Source organism: Macadamia integrifolia, chromosome 1, assembly GCF_013358625.1.
Source record: "Macadamia integrifolia cultivar HAES 741 chromosome 1, SCU_Mint_v3, whole genome shotgun sequence".
Classification (NCBI taxonomy): domain Eukaryota; kingdom Viridiplantae; phylum Streptophyta; class Magnoliopsida; order Proteales; family Proteaceae; genus Macadamia; species Macadamia integrifolia.
In genome coordinates this window covers 30,429,182-30,447,113 of record NC_056557.1, presented here as the reverse complement: position 1 = coordinate 30,447,113, position 17,932 = coordinate 30,429,182, and the positions used below count along the sequence as shown (strand labels likewise).

At 38.8% G+C, this 17,932-nt stretch overlaps 2 protein-coding genes across 4 annotated transcripts in view; one reads left to right on the top strand and one right to left on the bottom strand.

Annotated features, from left to right (window-relative positions):
• Nucleotides 1–4,820: 4,820 nt before the first annotated feature.
• LOC122075099 (F-box protein SKIP1) lies at nucleotides 4,821–6,853 on the top strand. Its single transcript, XM_042640006.1, has 2 exons — nucleotides 4,821–5,220; nucleotides 5,981–6,853. The coding sequence occupies exons 1-2, from the start codon at nucleotides 4,862–4,864 to the stop codon at nucleotides 6,552–6,554; spliced, it is 933 nt and encodes a 310-aa protein (XP_042495940.1). The 5' UTR covers nucleotides 4,821–4,861; the 3' UTR covers nucleotides 6,555–6,853.
• A 6,814-nt stretch (nucleotides 6,854–13,667) lies between these two features.
• LOC122083790 (protein XAP5 CIRCADIAN TIMEKEEPER) overlaps nucleotides 13,668–17,932 on the bottom strand; it is a 35,031-nt gene continuing 30,766 nt past the window's right edge. For all 3 annotated transcript variants that reach the window (XM_042651702.1, XM_042651696.1, XM_042651687.1), the window contains 2 exons: nucleotides 15,579–15,653; nucleotides 13,668–14,049 (listed from right to left, as the gene is read on the bottom strand). In XM_042651702.1, coding sequence (XP_042507636.1) covers nucleotides 13,999–14,049; nucleotides 15,579–15,653 — 126 coding nt within the window. In that variant the 3' untranslated portion in view covers nucleotides 13,668–13,998. The remainder of the gene's footprint in view (nucleotides 14,050–15,578; nucleotides 15,654–17,932) is intronic.

The following is a 17,932-nucleotide window of genomic DNA, read 5'->3' as shown; positions in this document are numbered from 1 at the left end:
ACCACCGATTAACTCGACCAAACCACAATGCCTTCATTTGTCTCTTACAAAGACTCTCCCATCCTGACTATTTCTCTTCTTTGAGATTTTCAAAAACCTATTTCCTTGATTAACCCCCTCTCTACCATCGATCATAGCCTAGATCCTTCCCCATCTGAGTTTCACCCAACATCCTTCTACTTCTCCTCTCTCTCTCTCTCCAACCCCCCCATGAGCTCTTCTTTGCCTATTATTCCTGATCCTCGCACTCCCTAGTTCTTCTACAAGAATCCTGAAGCCTATCGTGGACCCCCTACCCATACCCGTAGCCACATCTCAGGCACCATGAGCCTCTCCTAGCCCTTCTCTCCAAAGCCGATTCTTGAGTTCTGAACCAGACCACCCACCGCTGCTACCACACATCTCTGAGTTTGAGTTGAGACTGTCTACCCCAGTGGGCTGCCCCGGCAACAATCTACGACTGTAGGCAGTAAGGAAAGCTATTTTTATTTCCTGCTATTTCCCTATTATCTATTTAGGTAGTTTGTTTGATCTGTATTTAGTTATTTATAGCCAGTATTCAGGTGTCTCTAGTAGTAGTGTGACCCAAGCAAAGCTGAGTATCTTTATAAAAATAATAATAATAAATCAAATTAAAATAATAGTAAAATTGGTTGCATAGTCTGTTATCGTTGCATGTGCCCACTTTCTTAGCATTAGTATATGTCAACTATTCTAGTGTCGGCTAGTGCATTGCATATGCTTTATCTTAATGTATTATGCCATGCCCCCTTTCTGTATGTTTGTTAGTATACCTTTCTCTGTTTGGTAGAACTGAATCTTATCTTTTTTGATTGGGCTATTGTAGTCTTGTTTGAAAGTTACAGTTGTCATAGTTGTCTGTATCTCTTCACAATATTTTTTTATTGCTATGCGCTAGCGTATGTTATATATGCATTTTGGATTATCCCAATGGTATAGTCAATAGTATAAGCACTCTTGTTTATCTCATTTACTTGCACCTTTGCATATAGCTATTCTACATATCATCTCTAGACTAGTTTTTTTTTTTTTTCTTTATTTATCTGTTTCTCTCCACTCATATAATTTTTATAACTATATATATATATATATATCTGCACTTATACTATAGGTGTGTCAGGTAGGTAGCCGACACCTTATTTAATTCAGTCAATCTCTTTTGCATGGATCCTACTTTTCTATGACTTCATAATTTCTATTTTTTTTTTTATTACCTATTACTCTTTTTTTATCATGTCCTTCAGTACTAACGCTGTGTGTAAGTGTAGAATTACATTGGCATCTTGGAACATTGGCTCACTGACAGGCAAAAGCATGGAGTTAATAAATGTTATGCGGAGAAGACATATTAACGTTGCATGTATTCAAGAGACAAGATGGAAAGGTAACAAAGCAAAGGGGTTAGATGACTTCAAACTATGGTACCTGGGTGATGAAAGCAGAAGAGCTGGAGTGGGCACAGTAGTGGATAGAGATCTTAAAAATGAAGTGGTGGTTGTTAAAAGATTTGGAAGTAGGATCATCGCTATTAAACTTGTGCTAGATGGTGAGACCATCAATATAGCTAGCGCTTATGCGCCCCAAGCAGGACTAGATGAGAGTGTTAAACTACTATTTTGGGAACACATAGATGACTTGGTGTAAGGTTTTGGACAGGGAGAGAAAATTATTATCGGAGGAGACCTTAACGGGCATGTGGGCAAGGATTGTAGAGGCTATGAAGAGGTACATGGTAGATTCGGAGTTGGGGAGAGGAATGCAAAGGGGAGCTTAGTGTTGGATTTGCGACATCATATGACTTTTGCATTGTAATTACCTTTTTTGAGAAAAGGGAGGAACATTTAATTACCTACAAAAGTGGACAGCATGCAAGTCAAATTGATTTCTTCCTCATGAGAAGAACTGATAGAATGTTATGTAAAGACTGTAAGGTTATACCTAGAGAGAGCCTAACTACTCAACATCGACTAGTGATCTTGGATATGTACCTAGGAAAGTGGAAATACAAGAAGATACAACAGATCTTTCCTAAGATAAAATGGAGGCGACTACAAGGAGCACTATTAAAATATTTTACTGATAAAGTGGTGCCACAGGGAAAGTGGGATTTTGATGGAGGTGTTAATGAGATGTGGATTGAGATGACGACCTGTATCAAGAATGTGGCTAAAGAAGTGCTAGGGGTATCAAAGGGTGGGGGCCGAACTCCTAGAGAAACTTGGTGGTGGGATGAGGAGGTCTAGACTGCCATTAAATCTAAGAAAGATTGTTTTAAGACTTGGCAAAGGACCATTAAGGTCGAAGATAAAGTAAGATATTACTTAGCCAGGAATGAAGCTAAGAAGACTATGGGGAAAGCAAGGGCAAAGAAATACGATAACCTCTATGATAACCTTAATACAAGAGAAGGAGAAAAAGAGATCTATAGAATAGCAAAAACAAGAGAAATGATGAGTAGAGATATTGATCATGTTAGATACATTAAAAGTGATGATAGTAGAGTACTTGTATGGAATGAAGACATTATGAAGAGATGGGATGATTATTTTTGCAACCTATTAAATAAAAAGGCCTTGACTGATAGGATAGACCCAGAAGTAGAAGAGGATAGATATCACGCTAACCCTCCTTATGGACAACTACAACATGTTGGTGTGACTGAAGTTAAAGAGGCCCTACAAAAGATGAAAACAGGTAAAATACCAGGCCCAGATAAGATCCTAATTGAAATATGGAAGTGCCTAGGAGTACTAGGAATATTATGGCTAACCAAGTTGTTGGCATAAAACTAATGAGTCATACCATGAAACTATGGGAAAAGGTTATTGAAGGCCACCACCTCAGAGAAGAAACTACTGTAACTGAGAATCAATTTGGTTTTATGCCAGAGAGGTTCACAATAGAAGCTATCTACCTCCTAAGAAGACTTATGGAAGTATTTAGAGCTCATAAAAAAGACCTTCATATGGTCTTTATTGACCTTGAGAAAGCGTATGATAGAGTACCTAGAGATCTTATTTGGCATGTCTTAGGGAAGGTGAAGAGTTCTTTAAATTATGTGGATATAATTAAGGACATGTATGAAGGAGTGGTGACAAGTACCAAAACTATAGCAGGTCAAAGTAACGAGTTTCCAATTATAATTGGGTTACACCAAGGATCAGCTTTGAGCCTGCATCTGTTTGCTCTCATCATGGATGATCTAACCAAGCACATCCAAGACCAAGTCCCGTGGGGTATGCTATTCGCTAATTATATTATTTTGATAGATGAGACTTTGGAAGGGATTAATACTAAACTGGAGCTATGGAGATCAAACTTAGAACCAAGAGGTTTTAGAATAAGCAAAACAAAGACAGAGTATATGATGTGCCCATTTAGCTAGACTATGAGACGTGAGGAAGCGGCGAAACTTGAGGGGGCGAGAACTACCACAAAATGACTATTTTAAATATCTGGGGTCAATCATTAGCAAAGAGGGTGATATAGAAAATGATGTCTCCCACAGAATTAAAGTGAGATGGATGAAATGGAGAAGTGCCTCGGGAGTGCTATGTGATAAACACATGCCTGTTAAACTCAAGGGAAAATTCTACGGGATAGTAATATAACCAACGATGATGTATGGGGTGGACCGTTGGACAATCAAGAAGGGTAATTTGAATAAATTGGATGTAGCAGAGATGAAGATGTTGAGAGGGATGTGCAGAAAGACCCGAAGAGACAGAGTAAGGAATGATTGTATCAGAAAAGAGTTAGAGGTGGCTCCAATCTAGGACAAGCTGTACGAGAGATGATTGAAGTGGTATGGCCATGTTCAACGGAGACTTATAGAAGCCTCAGTAAGGAAGTGTGATCAGTTTCAATTACATGGAGCTAGAAGGAGAGGCAAACCTAAATTGACCATTGACGAAGTGGTAAGAAAAGATATGCAACTGGTAGGGATCGATCCTAGTATGACCGTAGATAGAGGTAAGTTGAGGACAAGGACCCGTATAGCCGACCCCATATAGGGGATGTTCCAAGGATGCTGCTTTGACTACTGCTTTAACTTCTTATTTTTACCTCCTCTTTTTTTTTTTTACCTTATCGGATCCTTGTAGCCGACCCCATCAAGTTGGGATAAGGTTATGATTGTTGTTGTTGTTGAATTACTATTTGCTATTTCTTATGCATAAAAACAGGGTTACTTTAGAGATCTCCTCCCTTTCACCGTGCACTGTTATCCAACAAGTGTACCACTGGACAGCAAAAGTACAGCACCTTTCTAACAATCAGCCTGTACAACAGCCATTGGTTTCCCCACCTTTTCCATGTCCTACCCCAACAGGACATCCTGATAATACTATTTTTATAACATTTATTACCGATAAGTCTTTAACATTTTTGGATGGGCACTATCAGTTTTCTCTCATACCAGTTGCTTACTCTCTCTTGCTGATTTTGTCATGACAAGAGAGGTTACTGATTCCGTGTCAATGGGACTTCTGATCGGGCTCTAGGAATTCCAAATCAAAGAAGGTGTTTTTGACAGAATTTTAGCAGACTTACCTGTTTTTGACAGAATTTTAGCAGACTTACCTAAACTTAACAGCCTCATCTTTGTAGATAATTTTTTGAAATGGCCTTGGCCTACTTTTAGCTGACGATTGACCATAGACAGTCTTTTTTCTAAAACCCAATGCCTTGTCACTGATTCACTGATTCACTGATTCATTGATTCTTCATATATTAGCATTTTGAAACTCGGGCGTTTGTACCAAAAAAAAAAAAAAAAAACCCAGCTACTATAAAAGGCTGAATCCGGGAGAACCTTTCGTACTTCCATTTCAATTCTTCGATGGAGGAAGGCACACGAGGCGGTGAGTGTGAAACAAAGAGTGACTCGGACTGGGCCGAGTTGACTCACGAATGCTTGACGAACATACTGTCGAGGTTGAGCTTGGAGGACCGATGGAGAGGAACCATGCTCGTCTGCAAGTCGTGGTTCCGCGTCTGCAAGGATCCTTGTTTCTTTTCCACCTTCGACCTAGAATCCCAATTCCAATCTGTCCCCGAGTCGCCTCTATGGTGGTCTCCCGAATTCGAGAGGAAGATCGATGCCATGCTCCTTTCTATCGTCAATTGGAGCGCTGCACATCTCAAGGAGATTCGCGTCAGGCACTGTTCTGAGCGTTCTCTCGCTTTCGTGGCCGAAAGGTACGTGACGTTTAGCCCTCAGGGATTTTCTTTGTGAGGATCGCTTGAAAGTCTTAGTTTTTGAACGAGTTGATAACTATACGATTCGATATGATTCTGTGGTGGATTTACTTATTATTTCTTTGCGTTTGAATTTCCTCTTGTTTGTGTAATGAGAATAGGGTTCAAATTATCGATTTAATTTTGATACATACCATTAATTAAAAGCTTTAATTTTTCTTTCTATCCCGTCGTTGGGAACCCGGTGTTCTGAATTTCTCTGTGTTCTGAACATTAATTAGTTTGAAAAATTGAATATCATTTTGGTTTGAAAATTTTCTGTTTTCAGAAAAGTGAGAATTCTAGGTTTTGACATGGTTGCTTGACGGGTTTCTTTTAATCAATTGAATTACTAAGTTATTTCTTTAGAACACCACAGTCGCCCAAAGGACAACAGTCTACTTGTTAGGCCATGATCAGTAATCTTTCAACAAATGGATTCTTGCTGAAACAGTGCATGAGGAACTAAATAATAGTGCCAATTTTGGAAATGAAACTAGTCCATATGGTGCTAAATTGTGGATGAAAGTTCTCAATTTCGGTAAATCTCCATTGAAAACAGGCTCTTTGTTACTGGGATTAATCACAGGTGTCACCTAATGTTCTCGTTTCTGTTTCTATTATCAATTTTATAATTTGGGATTTTTAGTGGAATTTGCAATGTCTATCTAAACTGAAAACAATAAAGGATTTATATGTAGTTCTGTTCTTGCATTTGCAGGTGTCCAAACCTTGAGGTTCTTTCAATCAAGAGCTGCCCAAATGTTACTAATACGTCACTTTTCAAGATAGCATCTGGGTGCCCACTGCTTAAGGAACTTGACATCAGCTACTGCTATGAAGTATCTTATGAATCACTAGAGATGATTGGAAAGAAGTGTCTAAACCTCAAAGTTTTTAAACGGAACTTTATGAATTGGCTTGACCCTTCCCAACACCGTGGAGTTGTTTCGGATGAATATCTAAATGCTTGCCCTCAAGATGGGGATGTAGAGGCTGCTGCAATTGTAAAGTTCATGCCTCATCTGGAACACCTTGAGCTCCGGTTCTCAAAGTTGTCAGCCAGTGGCCTTGGTACAATCTCTAAAGGTTGTCCGAACTTGGAATACTTGGATCTGTTCGGGTGTGCAAACTTGACTAGCCGGGATATGGCAAATGCATCGGCAAACCTGAAGAACTTGAAGAGGATTGTGAAACCCAATTTTTACATTCCTAGGTCAGTCTTCCACACTGAGAGGTATGACCATTGGAGGTTGTATGACGAGCGTTTCCAAACAGATATTTTTCGGATTTAATCAATGAGAGAGAAAACCCTCTGGTGACTCCTGAACACAATTGATTATGATTTGCTTAACCAAGAGGTACCCTGATGAACCGACCTCGTGACATGGGCTCAGGTACAAACAGAAATTTTTCCATCCTGTATGTCGTCTTTCTGTTTGCATGTTGAACGTCTTCAAGACTAAGGTTTTTTTTCCCTCATTTATTGTTCTGCGTAGCCGACCCTATTAGTTGGGATGAGGCTTGGTTGTTGTTGTTATATATTTCCAAATTATCATTGCTATATCAGAACATAGACTGTATCTTACCTGAATGGCTTCTGTCAGAGATACAAATTTAGGAGAAAGTGTTCAATATGCGTTAAGAATAATATGCAGATACATGAACTCCTCACAAAGGAAGTCGGTCAAAGAACTCATGAGGTCCTATGATAAAAGATAATCATGTCACAGCTTGCAACCAGTTGCACTGTAAGAATCACAGTAATATATATATATATATATATATATAGAGACACATCATTAGAGTAAATGAACAATGAAACACGAGTTTGAGGCCAAAAAACTTGCAAGTAGCAAGGATGTCTTTTATTTGAGGAAGGCCCCCTGGGGGACTCTCCTCCCATGAGCCTATGAAGCAAAAGCCATGTTTTCTAAGAAGGGTAATAGAGTTTGTCACCCATCTCCCACTTGAAGTATAAGGCAGAGTAGTCTTTTCTAATGTGATCTTCCCAGATCTCTATACTACATCTTCTTGTATCTGCACACTATCGCCGGCCATAATTGGGAGCTGTGATCCTTCCCAAGAATGCTAAATACTGTGTTGAACGACATCCTCCTCCTTTCTGTGATGTCAAATACCTTATTAGAGACTGGTTTCAAGATTGTCTAGACTTATTATTATGTGATCATCTTACTTAATCTCTAGGAAAGCTTGAAAAAGTATTTAGAGCAAATAACTTTCACATTTCACCATTTGGACCTCTTTCACATACACTAGCAATACATAAAACATCAAAAATCCATTTACAAATGTCTTGGATTCTTTGTTATCCAAAGTTGTAAGTGCATCTTCCCTTACTCTTCACATGGTGGAAGTGTTGTCCTTGCTGAGAAATGTAAAATTGTATTTCAACACCTTTGCTTCTTTCTACTCAATGGCTGTCCGTAACCTGCTACCATTTATTCTGCCACTCAGAAGCTTCCCACAAATGGTGTTTGTCCATTCTCACAGGGTGATACCGTACCTCATTGAACAGTTTAACTGTCGCTTTTTATTATTTTTATTGGTTAGATTCTAAATAAAAATTATATATTTACCTTCCACATGGGTATTGTTCCCAGTTGTATCTTATAATCCAAGAACATGTTAATAAGCAATTTGAATTCTTCTCAAGTCTGATAGATGCTATCTTAAGGTTACTACATAACCAAGTTGCATGCATGTAAATTCTTCCTAAATCTGATAGATGCTATCTTATGGTTATTACATAACCAAGTTACATGCATATTGGCACTTGCCAGATGGACTGCAGCCCAAGCAGGGTCCAGTGTCTGTCCTTAGAAGAAGTTATCTTTTTTTCTTTTCATCAGATGGTCTAGAGTCAAACCTGGCTCAGTTCTGGTCTTTGAATGGGACTGGTTTTGTTTGGCTGCATTAGAAAGTTATATGATCAGACCATTAGAGTAGTCACTGAGACCTGACAGCATGCTCCTTAAACCTTCTGAAAACTGTGTGATTCTTTGGGTCCATTTGATAACGTTTCAAGAAACGCGTTTCTGCCATTTCTATGAACGGAACAAAAAGTGTTTGATAAAACTGTTTTGTTTCACTTGTTTTCAGAAATTGAAATTTCTACCTATTTATGGTTCAAGAAATGACTTAAAAACTTGTTTCGTTGTTTCTGGAAACAACTCAGGGCCATTTTTTCGCTGGTTACTATCGACTTTTAGAAACATGACTTATCAAACACCTTCAATTCCGTTTTTGTTTCTAGAAACGGAAATTTATGTTTGCAAGAAACGACAGAAACGTTATCAAACGGACCCTTATTCTCTTACCATCTTGTCTAGGTGGTGTTTGAATTCTAAAAGGGAAACAACCACAATTGGCTGTCCAAACCCATCCTTGGGCATGGCTTATGGGGCAGTTCCAAAATATCAAAAACCTACTTCCATCCTTCAAGTTAAAACCATTCTTTGTACTGTATCCACAGATGAGAAGGGCACTGTTGATGATCATCTCTTCATTCCAAACTTTTCTTCAGAATGGTCTGAATGAAGACTCCAAATTCTGATGATGGTTCACTTACCATCCGTCTTTTGGCCCTCACAAATGGGCTTTATCATAAATTCACTTCCCCCTAAGGATTTAATTATTGGTATAGGTTACAGCTGATATGGATCGGTATCGGTAAGAATCGGTCAAGGGTCAGAAATTGTACAGTTTTGCCGGATTGGTCACGGTATTGGTTAGAATCGGGAAAAAAGTTCTAAAAAAATTCAGAAAAATGAGAAAACCAAAATGCAAGAAGGAATTAAAAAAATAAAAATGACACCAGTTTCACAATTATAAAGATGCAATTGAGTGCTATGAGAGGTAACGTCATGTACTGTGTTGCTTATATTAGTCCTATAACCTGTCCCTTAAGTGACTTCGCCTTGGGTCCAGAAAATTCAGAAAAGCTCCATCCTCTAGGAGCAAGAAACAGGTTCTCATTCAGTACTGCGAATGCATTTGCAAGGAGAAGAAGACCTTCCAGGAACGTCCACAAACCCATGTCCTGCTTGATTAAAAATTAACAGCAATTATGAGGCAATTGTCTAGCTGCGAAGAACATTATTAATCAGATATGGTAGTAGGAAGCGCTGGCCGAGTACCTTCAATGAGCATATGAATTGAACAGATGGCTTAAATAGATAGGAACCAAAATAAGAACATTCTAAAGCGGGTTTCAATATTCAAGTCTTGTAAGAAAGAACTTGTTACTATTAATATTAATTTGTAATGAAACACTCATCATTATCTTTGTGCTCGTCTCTTTGTAAAAACAAGGCAAATCATCAAAACTATATCGCACCCACCACATGCAAAGGAGAAATAATCAATTTTACGTAAACAACTTGAAAAATAGCATATATAAATAGTGTCATACACATCCAAACCATGTGGAAAATGCAAATATAGTTATATGATAATTAATCTCATTCAGTAAAAAACATCCAAACCATACTACAATCTGAAGGTAAACTAAATCAATTATCTCATCAGAAAGGACTTCTCCAAATGAAAGGACATAAAAAAAAAAGTTCAATTTTAAGAAGAAAATAAATTACAAAAAGTTTCACTAATGAAAAAAAATTAGTTTCTTCAAACTTCAAAGTTCTAGTGATGCCTCCTTGTCCAAAGTCAAGAGTCCAACACACACTTGTTTGATTTGCTACAATCTATTTTTCTTGTTGTACATACACCACAAAAAATCTCACATTAAAAATAAAATCTTAAAAAAAAAATAGAAAATGGATAAAGTATTGAAATAAGAAAGAAATTACTTCAAATTATTACACTATCAACCGTTGACTGAATGTCATGGTTTATCATATCATTGATTGTTGCTGCCATCATCCCATCCACCGGCTGCGGTGTAGGGTTGATAAATCCACGTTGTTGTGTAGACATCCATGGGTTCGGTTCCTGAGTCTCAGAATATGGAATATGCCCTCTCTTTGCTGCTCGACATACCAATTATGAATATCACCTAAGACGTGTTGGGTGTTAACACCATATGTCTATCCCGTAGACCATGCAGTCCATATATGTCCTTAAATGTTGTCATTAGTTCCATCATCTAAATCTTCGTTCACATCACTATCAGCTTGATCTAAAGAAGCAGCCACTGTCTCATCAGAATCAATCTCTTCCTCTTCCAATGGTATCTCTTGATCCTCATCTATCGGTCCCTTACCATGGCAATGGCATGTTTGTGATCGTGTAGTTTGACGCTCTGGTGTCTAAGTCAACTATCGATGCTTGTGTTGCTTACTTCCATGACTACTATCACGCTTGCTATGTGTAGCAGCACTAGGCGCCACGATTCCTCCACTAGTACCCGAATGAACTATACGCCAACAACTCTCTATACGGTCTCTCACTCCACTAGTATGACTTTGCAAATCTTGATGTGCACTACGTCTACGCAACTGAAGATTTGTCTATTCTTCAACCTCTTCTCTATATGGGACCTCTGAGTCCAACCGAGGAGGAGCATCATCACTTCGTTCGTAGTAGTTATTGTAGATTTGCTGATAAATGTCATCAAGGTCTTGCATTATGGACTTATATTGGGTAGACTTTCTAAAAGCTCCCTATCCAACCAAGATGTGTCACCATCAAGTAGAGGCTCAGTAGCCTCAGTATCCATATGCACATGTTAATGCATCCATAAATCTATTGGATCATCATAATCTTAGATGTGTGTAAGATCTAATGGAGTATAATCAATATCCTATAAATGCAAATTACGAAGACGAAGCCGCTCATTGTAGTGGATGAAGACAAGTTCACGTAGAGTCTTTAGCTTCAACCGATTTCGTGGTTTAGTATGAATAAGGGTGAATCTACTCTATTTTCTCTCACATCCTGATGAGTTACAGTTTGCGACAATACTTTCATTGCCACATTTCTTAGATGTGGTGTTGATACACCATACATCTCCTACCAATAATCTACATATAGACATAAAGAGTCGTAAGGGGTATGTTAGTTAATTAACATGTAAAGAAAATCTTCTATAATATCATGAAAAAAATATGATACCTAGTGTCGTGTTATGGATGGCTCGTTAAGCTAGCGAAGAACCAAATTCACCTACATTTCTCTCATAAATTTGTATCTAGAAGTATAAATAAAAAAAGAGCAGTGATAAGAAAATTGTAAGAAGTATAACAGTACAACCTAAATTACATTTAATTTTCTCACATCATTGATACATATGCTTTGTTCATCAAGGTTCCTGACCAGTCTTCTTATGACTGTCATCGTTTCCATTTCACATTCATCTTGGTTTCGCACGTTGCCACCATTCATGTGAGTGGGGTTTAGAAAATAACATGAAAGCATGGGTAATTGTCAATAATACATCAAAATTTTTGGAAATGTAATATCAAACATCAATAAAGCATACTAAGAATTTATACTTGTAGCATGCATTAGATGTGCGATTTTTTCATCCCACCGTTTTTGTATCTTTTGCCAGTATTTCTCACCCTCCTGAACATTGTTTAACATGCATTCTTTAGCCCGAAGTAAGGCATCATAAATAAGAGGTAGAGTATCCCGTTGCTTGGTATCAACAACCTTTTGTACAGCCATGATGGGCTTCATGACTGCTAAAACCCAAGCCACCCCATCCCAAAACCAACTACCGGTGATGGGATCTTGTGTTCACATAACTGTCTTTTCTTTTATTATCATTTTGACCAAGGGCTATCAAAAAAATTTCATCTAGAAAGACATTTACCATCGCTACCTTGTTATCCAATAAACTCTGCAATGATATATACTCAGTGGCAAACCTTGTAGTCCCAGGTCTACATAAGTCCTTGCCACCAGTAAATATCCTCAACCGGTTAGTAGTAGTGGGAGAATTATATATTTGTCTACTAATAGCATGTCCAATCAATCGAATCTCCCTAATCTCATTGAAGGTGCTAAGCTCATGTAAAACAAGATCTAAGTAATGGGCGGCACATGGTGCCCAAAAAAGATGATGATGATCATTCTCCAACAACCTCCCTGCTCCTTTGTATGAAGCCTCATTGTTTGTGACCAATTGGATAATATGCTCTTCTACAATGTCTTTGATGAATGACTTCAACTGCGCAAATATAAATGCACTCGCCTTCCGATCATTTGATGTATCAATGGACTTATGGAAAATAGTGTTCCCATTGCAGTATATCATGAAGTTAATAAGTGACTTCCTTGTGTTCGAAGGCCTCCCATCACACATCATGGTCACACCCCTCTTCACTCAATCATGCCTAAGGGAATTTATATACTCCTTCAAATCCTGAACCTCCATTGGAAGATATTTTTGTTGAATCTCAAATGGGTAGGGGGCTTTATTTTCCCCTCCTCTGCCACTACATCCAATAAATTATGAAGGTGTTTACTTTTAACAGAATTAAAAGGCAAACCATTGAAAGTCAACCATCTTGTTACCGCCCATACAAACTTTAGTTGTTTTATCCAACAACTTTCCCTTGACATGATCTAATATCTGGGTCTATCTTGCAAATGCCGCTATGTGAATGGAATTAATTAGCATATAACTATATTGGCCAGTCTGTTGGGCTTTAGTAGGGCCAATGGTCACCTACTCATACACACATCCATCCACCCATAAATATGACAGGGTTCAACCCCATGACCTCCTCCCCTGAACGCCGACTCTTCAAGCCGAAGCTGCCACCACTAGACTAAACCAATATTCATAAAAGAGCAGGGATAAGGTTTCAATGGTTCACCACCTAACTAGGAAAAAAAATATTTCTAGTTATGTGCAAGATAATCTTCCTTACGAACACTAGCTTATTAGCCTAGTGGTGGCGGCTTCAGCTTGAAAAGCTAGCACCTAGGGGAGGAGGTTGTGGCATCGAACCTTGTAGTATGTATGTGTGTGGATAGGTAGGTATATGTAAGAATAAGTGACCATTGACCCTACTAGCACCCAATAGGCTGACCAATTAGTAGGATAAAGTAGCAAAAAAAATAAAAAATAAGAATCCTCCTTTTAATGCAATCAGTTTTTACATAAAAATAAAGGGGATGGGAGGGGGAATAGATTCCCCTTTCCGTAGTCTCTGGTACTCATCACTAGGCAAGGTGAGACAATTCTGCAAATTTGGACCCCAAGAAATACACCTGACAGGACATTTAGGTTAGAGGTCCACTAATAAATATACTTTATAAAACCTCTAGGATTCAGACCCAAGGTTCTTAAACAAAGAGTTGTAACATAACCAAAGAAAATAAAACAAGATGACTGAATTTATACTTCTCTTTTCAGCATTTGTCAATCATGAAGAGCACACCAGAGAATAAATCAGATCGCATAGAAAAGGAGATACAAAATACCATAATTTAATACCAAATGGTCCAGCCAGCCAAGATTCGCTTACACAAATTGCAAGATAAGAAGAGATGCCATGTGTTTAAGTTAATTGCTACTGTTGGGTTTGTACAGACTTTTAAGAAGGCTAGAGATCGGCTGGTTAAGAGGGCAAGTTAAAAACAAAGTGACAAAGTTCTAGTAGATGTACATAAAACCTTGTCTTCTTAATGTTACATATTTCTTTTGCCAACAAAGAAAAATTTAGCTAAGGTAGATGACTTTTTCAGACGACAACTCCCCCCCCACCCAAAAAAAAAAAAAAAACAGAGAACGCCGGGCTTCCATCAATCCCCATGAATGGTATAACGCTCCCATTTCTTTGTTGAGTCATAAATCTGCAACAATCAATCCAGAATTATACAATTAGATGGCTATCCACAACAAACAGATTTTCATAGCAACACCATAGATTTAATAGTCCTAAGAACTCTTAAGTTGTCCCTCTTTAAAACATGAAAATGCAAAAACAGAAAGCAGCACAATCATATTTGTTGGCATGCCAGTCGGAACTATAATGTTCAGGGAAGATAAAAGCATGGAGCTGAATATGATCAGGTATGTTTCTCTTTCAAGAGGTGAAAGCAATGGTGGAAACCTAGACCATACCCGTAAGCTGACAAAATTTACACGGTCAGCTCTACTATGCACCCAAACTGCTTCTTTATTGCCACTATTACAATAATTTCTTACTTTTGCCTAGTAAGTAATCTGCATAAAAGAGGGTTTTTTTTTTTTTTTTTGGGGGTGGGGGGGGGGGGGGGGTGGGGGGTGTGGGGGAGGGATCCAGCAGTGCCTCAGCCAGAAACCTTCTGCTTGACTCCCTTTTTTGCTAAATGGCTCGTTGTTGGAACCAAAATTTGTTGACATGTCCATGCCAACATCTGACTATTAACATCGCCAGATGTTTGAATGAAACTTCGAAATTTATATTTAATGAGATGGGATTGTAATGAAAATTAGGGGAAAAGACCCATGGACGGGAGCACATATAGTTGACAGTTGAGAATAGAAGTAAGCCATGAAGTTTGACATGTGGGCTATCAACGGGATTTCCCTCGGTGAACGATTAGATGATCATATGAATGGTCCAAAGACTCCGCCCATATGGCAGAAATGAGTGAAGTTGCATCCAGTCACCTTTTCATACAGTGAAAAGCATTTTCTATGAGAGATTCAATTGAGCATATTTTCAGCATCCCACAGTTCAATCACATGCGTATTCATAGTTGTCATGGTCCCTAGGCGACCCAAGACATTGGAGAGGTGCGTAGGCGTCCTAGGCATGCAGTATATGATTATATGCAACGGGCAAGGGAACCCTGGCAGTCTAGCGTTCCTATGCCCAGACACAGCTTGGTGTGAATATACCCAGCGCACGGGAGGCAGCTGGGTCTAGGCATGGAGATCGCTAGACTGGCAGCGTTCTTTTGTCCATATGCAACATAATAATAATAATTTTATACAATCTTGTTATATGCAACATAGAAGCCATATCAACGCAATGTGATATAAGCATGCTAGTAATGACCTAATATGAGAAAACCAATTTAGAATAAACAAAACATAGGATATAATATAAGCATATTCATCAAAAAACAAAACAACAAACATAAATCAATGTGAACTTGTAAAGTGTCAGTAAGGCGTGCTGTCTCCTAGGACCCAAGAAAGAGACTGGACGCCTTGACAACTGTGTATTATATGAAAATATACTAAAACCATGGTTATCACAGAATGCAAACAATTTAACTCTTTATGCAGCTTGAATGAACTACACTGCGTGTATGTGAACTACATGTGGTAAATACACATGCAGTCATGGCATATACACCCTCATGAAAAGAGAGAGAGAGAGAGAACAAACCTCCCATCTTGAAGCAGGGAAGATATGCTTATTCTTCTCATACCAATGCCTCTCCACCACCTTTCCAGCATGGGACTGTTTTAACACATGAGACAAGATGAGTATAATCATTCAACTTTTTTCTCATTTCTTTTGGACCGTTGGGTTAAGGGAGATAGCAAAGCTAGTGAGATGTTAGTTGTCATGGATAAGGAAGAATTTGAGCCAAGGTTTGTGGTCTGAGCCTTTTAACCAACTTAACAATGACACCATTACACTAAATTAATTTTAACTTCTGAGGCTGCCAGTAGCCACCTCAGGCGACAAATGCCAAGACTTGTGCACAATGATGTGCTTGCACATGCATGAACACCCATACACGTACATGTTTGCCATACAGATAATGGGGAATTATGTACCTGACAACCTGACAACAGTTGCAAAAAGCCCAAAGGGGCCAAGTGTTTCCCAGTCAAACCCCCCCCCCCCGGCGGGGGCCTGTGAAGCTTGGAGCAAATAACCAAGCAGCTTAGGTTACTGGTCCCATTTGTGCCATGTTTAGAGCATGAGGAAGCAGAATATTTGGACCCCTTGAGATTGCCACCTTAGCGCTCAGTGAAAGTAAATTAATAAAATACAATAGCATATGGAGAAAACATTCCAGCATGTCTGGACCTGATTTTCAAATCAGCGTGCCCTATATGTTGCCACATGAAAGAGTGATGTGGCAATTATACCCATTGATTATCTAGGGAATGGTGCGGGTAGGCCATGTGTCAAATTTTGAGACCAAATTCAATATATTGTCTCTTACCAGGAAAAAAAAAATTAATATATCGTCTTACAAAGGCCCTCCCATTTATGTCCATGCACCCCTTCCATAGTCCCACCCCATAATATATAATCTATTCATGCGTAAATGCACCCAGGGGTCTGCTGATGGCAATGCCAAATGTGGGCTCCCTCTTTTCTGTCGAGTGAATTTCTGGCTAGGTTTTTCCTCGTCTTTTTTTTTGGTATTATTCCATCTTTTCTTTCTTAATACAAATCTGATCGTTTTGCGGAAGAAAAAAATTGCAATCAGGGGTGAAGTTGGACTCTCACGGTAGCATGCACGGGGAGAAAGAAGGCTATATGTACATATGTGCTAATGCAATAAACTTATGTCAGATGTTCTGATTTAACTCATTGAATGTAAATCTGTGGCAAGGCAGTCAAACCCACACTTGCTATGCTCTGTCCCCATTGATTATGGCTTTGGTATGACCCTTATAGAGCTGGGTTTGGGCTTGTATTGCCACAACCTCAGAGGCTCCCACTTGCGGCATTGGACCCCCACCTTGTGAATCAGCAAGTCACTTGCATGTTTAAAGGGTGGGTCAGCCTAGGCTTGCCCAATATTTAATAGGGTTATATTTGGCATTGGTGAAACCAACAGTAAAACTAATCGCCATCACTAGAGGGGTAAGTCCAGTTAAAGATGAGAACCTTGCCCAAGGTCCTGATGATAAGACAATTGGATCCACAATTCAATTGTCTCACCTAGAAAAAAAAAATTTTGAACAGAAGTTTCAACAATTTTTTTTACCTCAGTATTCCTTTCAACATTATAACGAATTTATAAATAAACTAACGAGCAATCTAATATTACCATCACATATATTGCTTTTGTAAGAAACATAGCATTCTGTTCTACCAAGAAAAAAAGAAACATAGCATTCTGCATCATAAAGTTAGATTTCATTTTATCATAGGATATACTTGTAGTACTAATGATGCAGTAACACATCTGTGGACAGGGCCAAACCCAATTAGAGAGCCAAACCAAGAACCAGGTCAAAATTTGGGCTTTGGGCCTAGTAGGATAATTAGGATTTTTTATTTTGGGGTGATTATAAAAAGAGTGCCCAGTGCACAAGGCTCCTGGCTACTGCAGGGTCTGGGAGGGGCATATGTATGCAGCCTTGCCCCCACTTTCTATTTTGGCACATCTTTTATTTTACTTGGCATTGATTTGTTTGAGTTGATTTCAATTTTCCAGTTAAGAGTTACTCAACTCAGCCTTAACCCACCCAACTGAATGGAGTCGGCTACATGGATCCTATTTCTCCAATCAGTACTATTCAAAGCCGTACAAGATTCCAATCCTAAGCTATAAATGTCCTTCCTCACCACTTCTTCTATGGTTATTTTAGGCCGACCTCAACTCTTTTAGCCCATTTGAAATCCCCTTCATCTTTCCTCTTATTATTTCCAGGTACGATTTGCCCCTACTCCTCCATTATCCCATTCTTTTGCTTCCCTGTTCTTTGTATTCATTCTTATCTTTTCCTCCTTTCCAGTCCTCCTTCCCTTTGGGTTTCCTAACCCCACAC

Excerpts from the sequence above, each read along its gene's own strand:
- LOC122075099 (XM_042640006.1), top strand. The coding sequence starts at position 4,862 with ATGGAGGAAGGCACACGAGGCGGTGAGTGTGAAACAAAGAGTGACTCG. Across the intron at positions 5,221-5,980 it reads CTCGCTTTCGTGGCCGAAAG|GTGTCCAAACCTTGAGGTTC; the intron begins GTACGTGACGTT and ends TTGCATTTGCAG.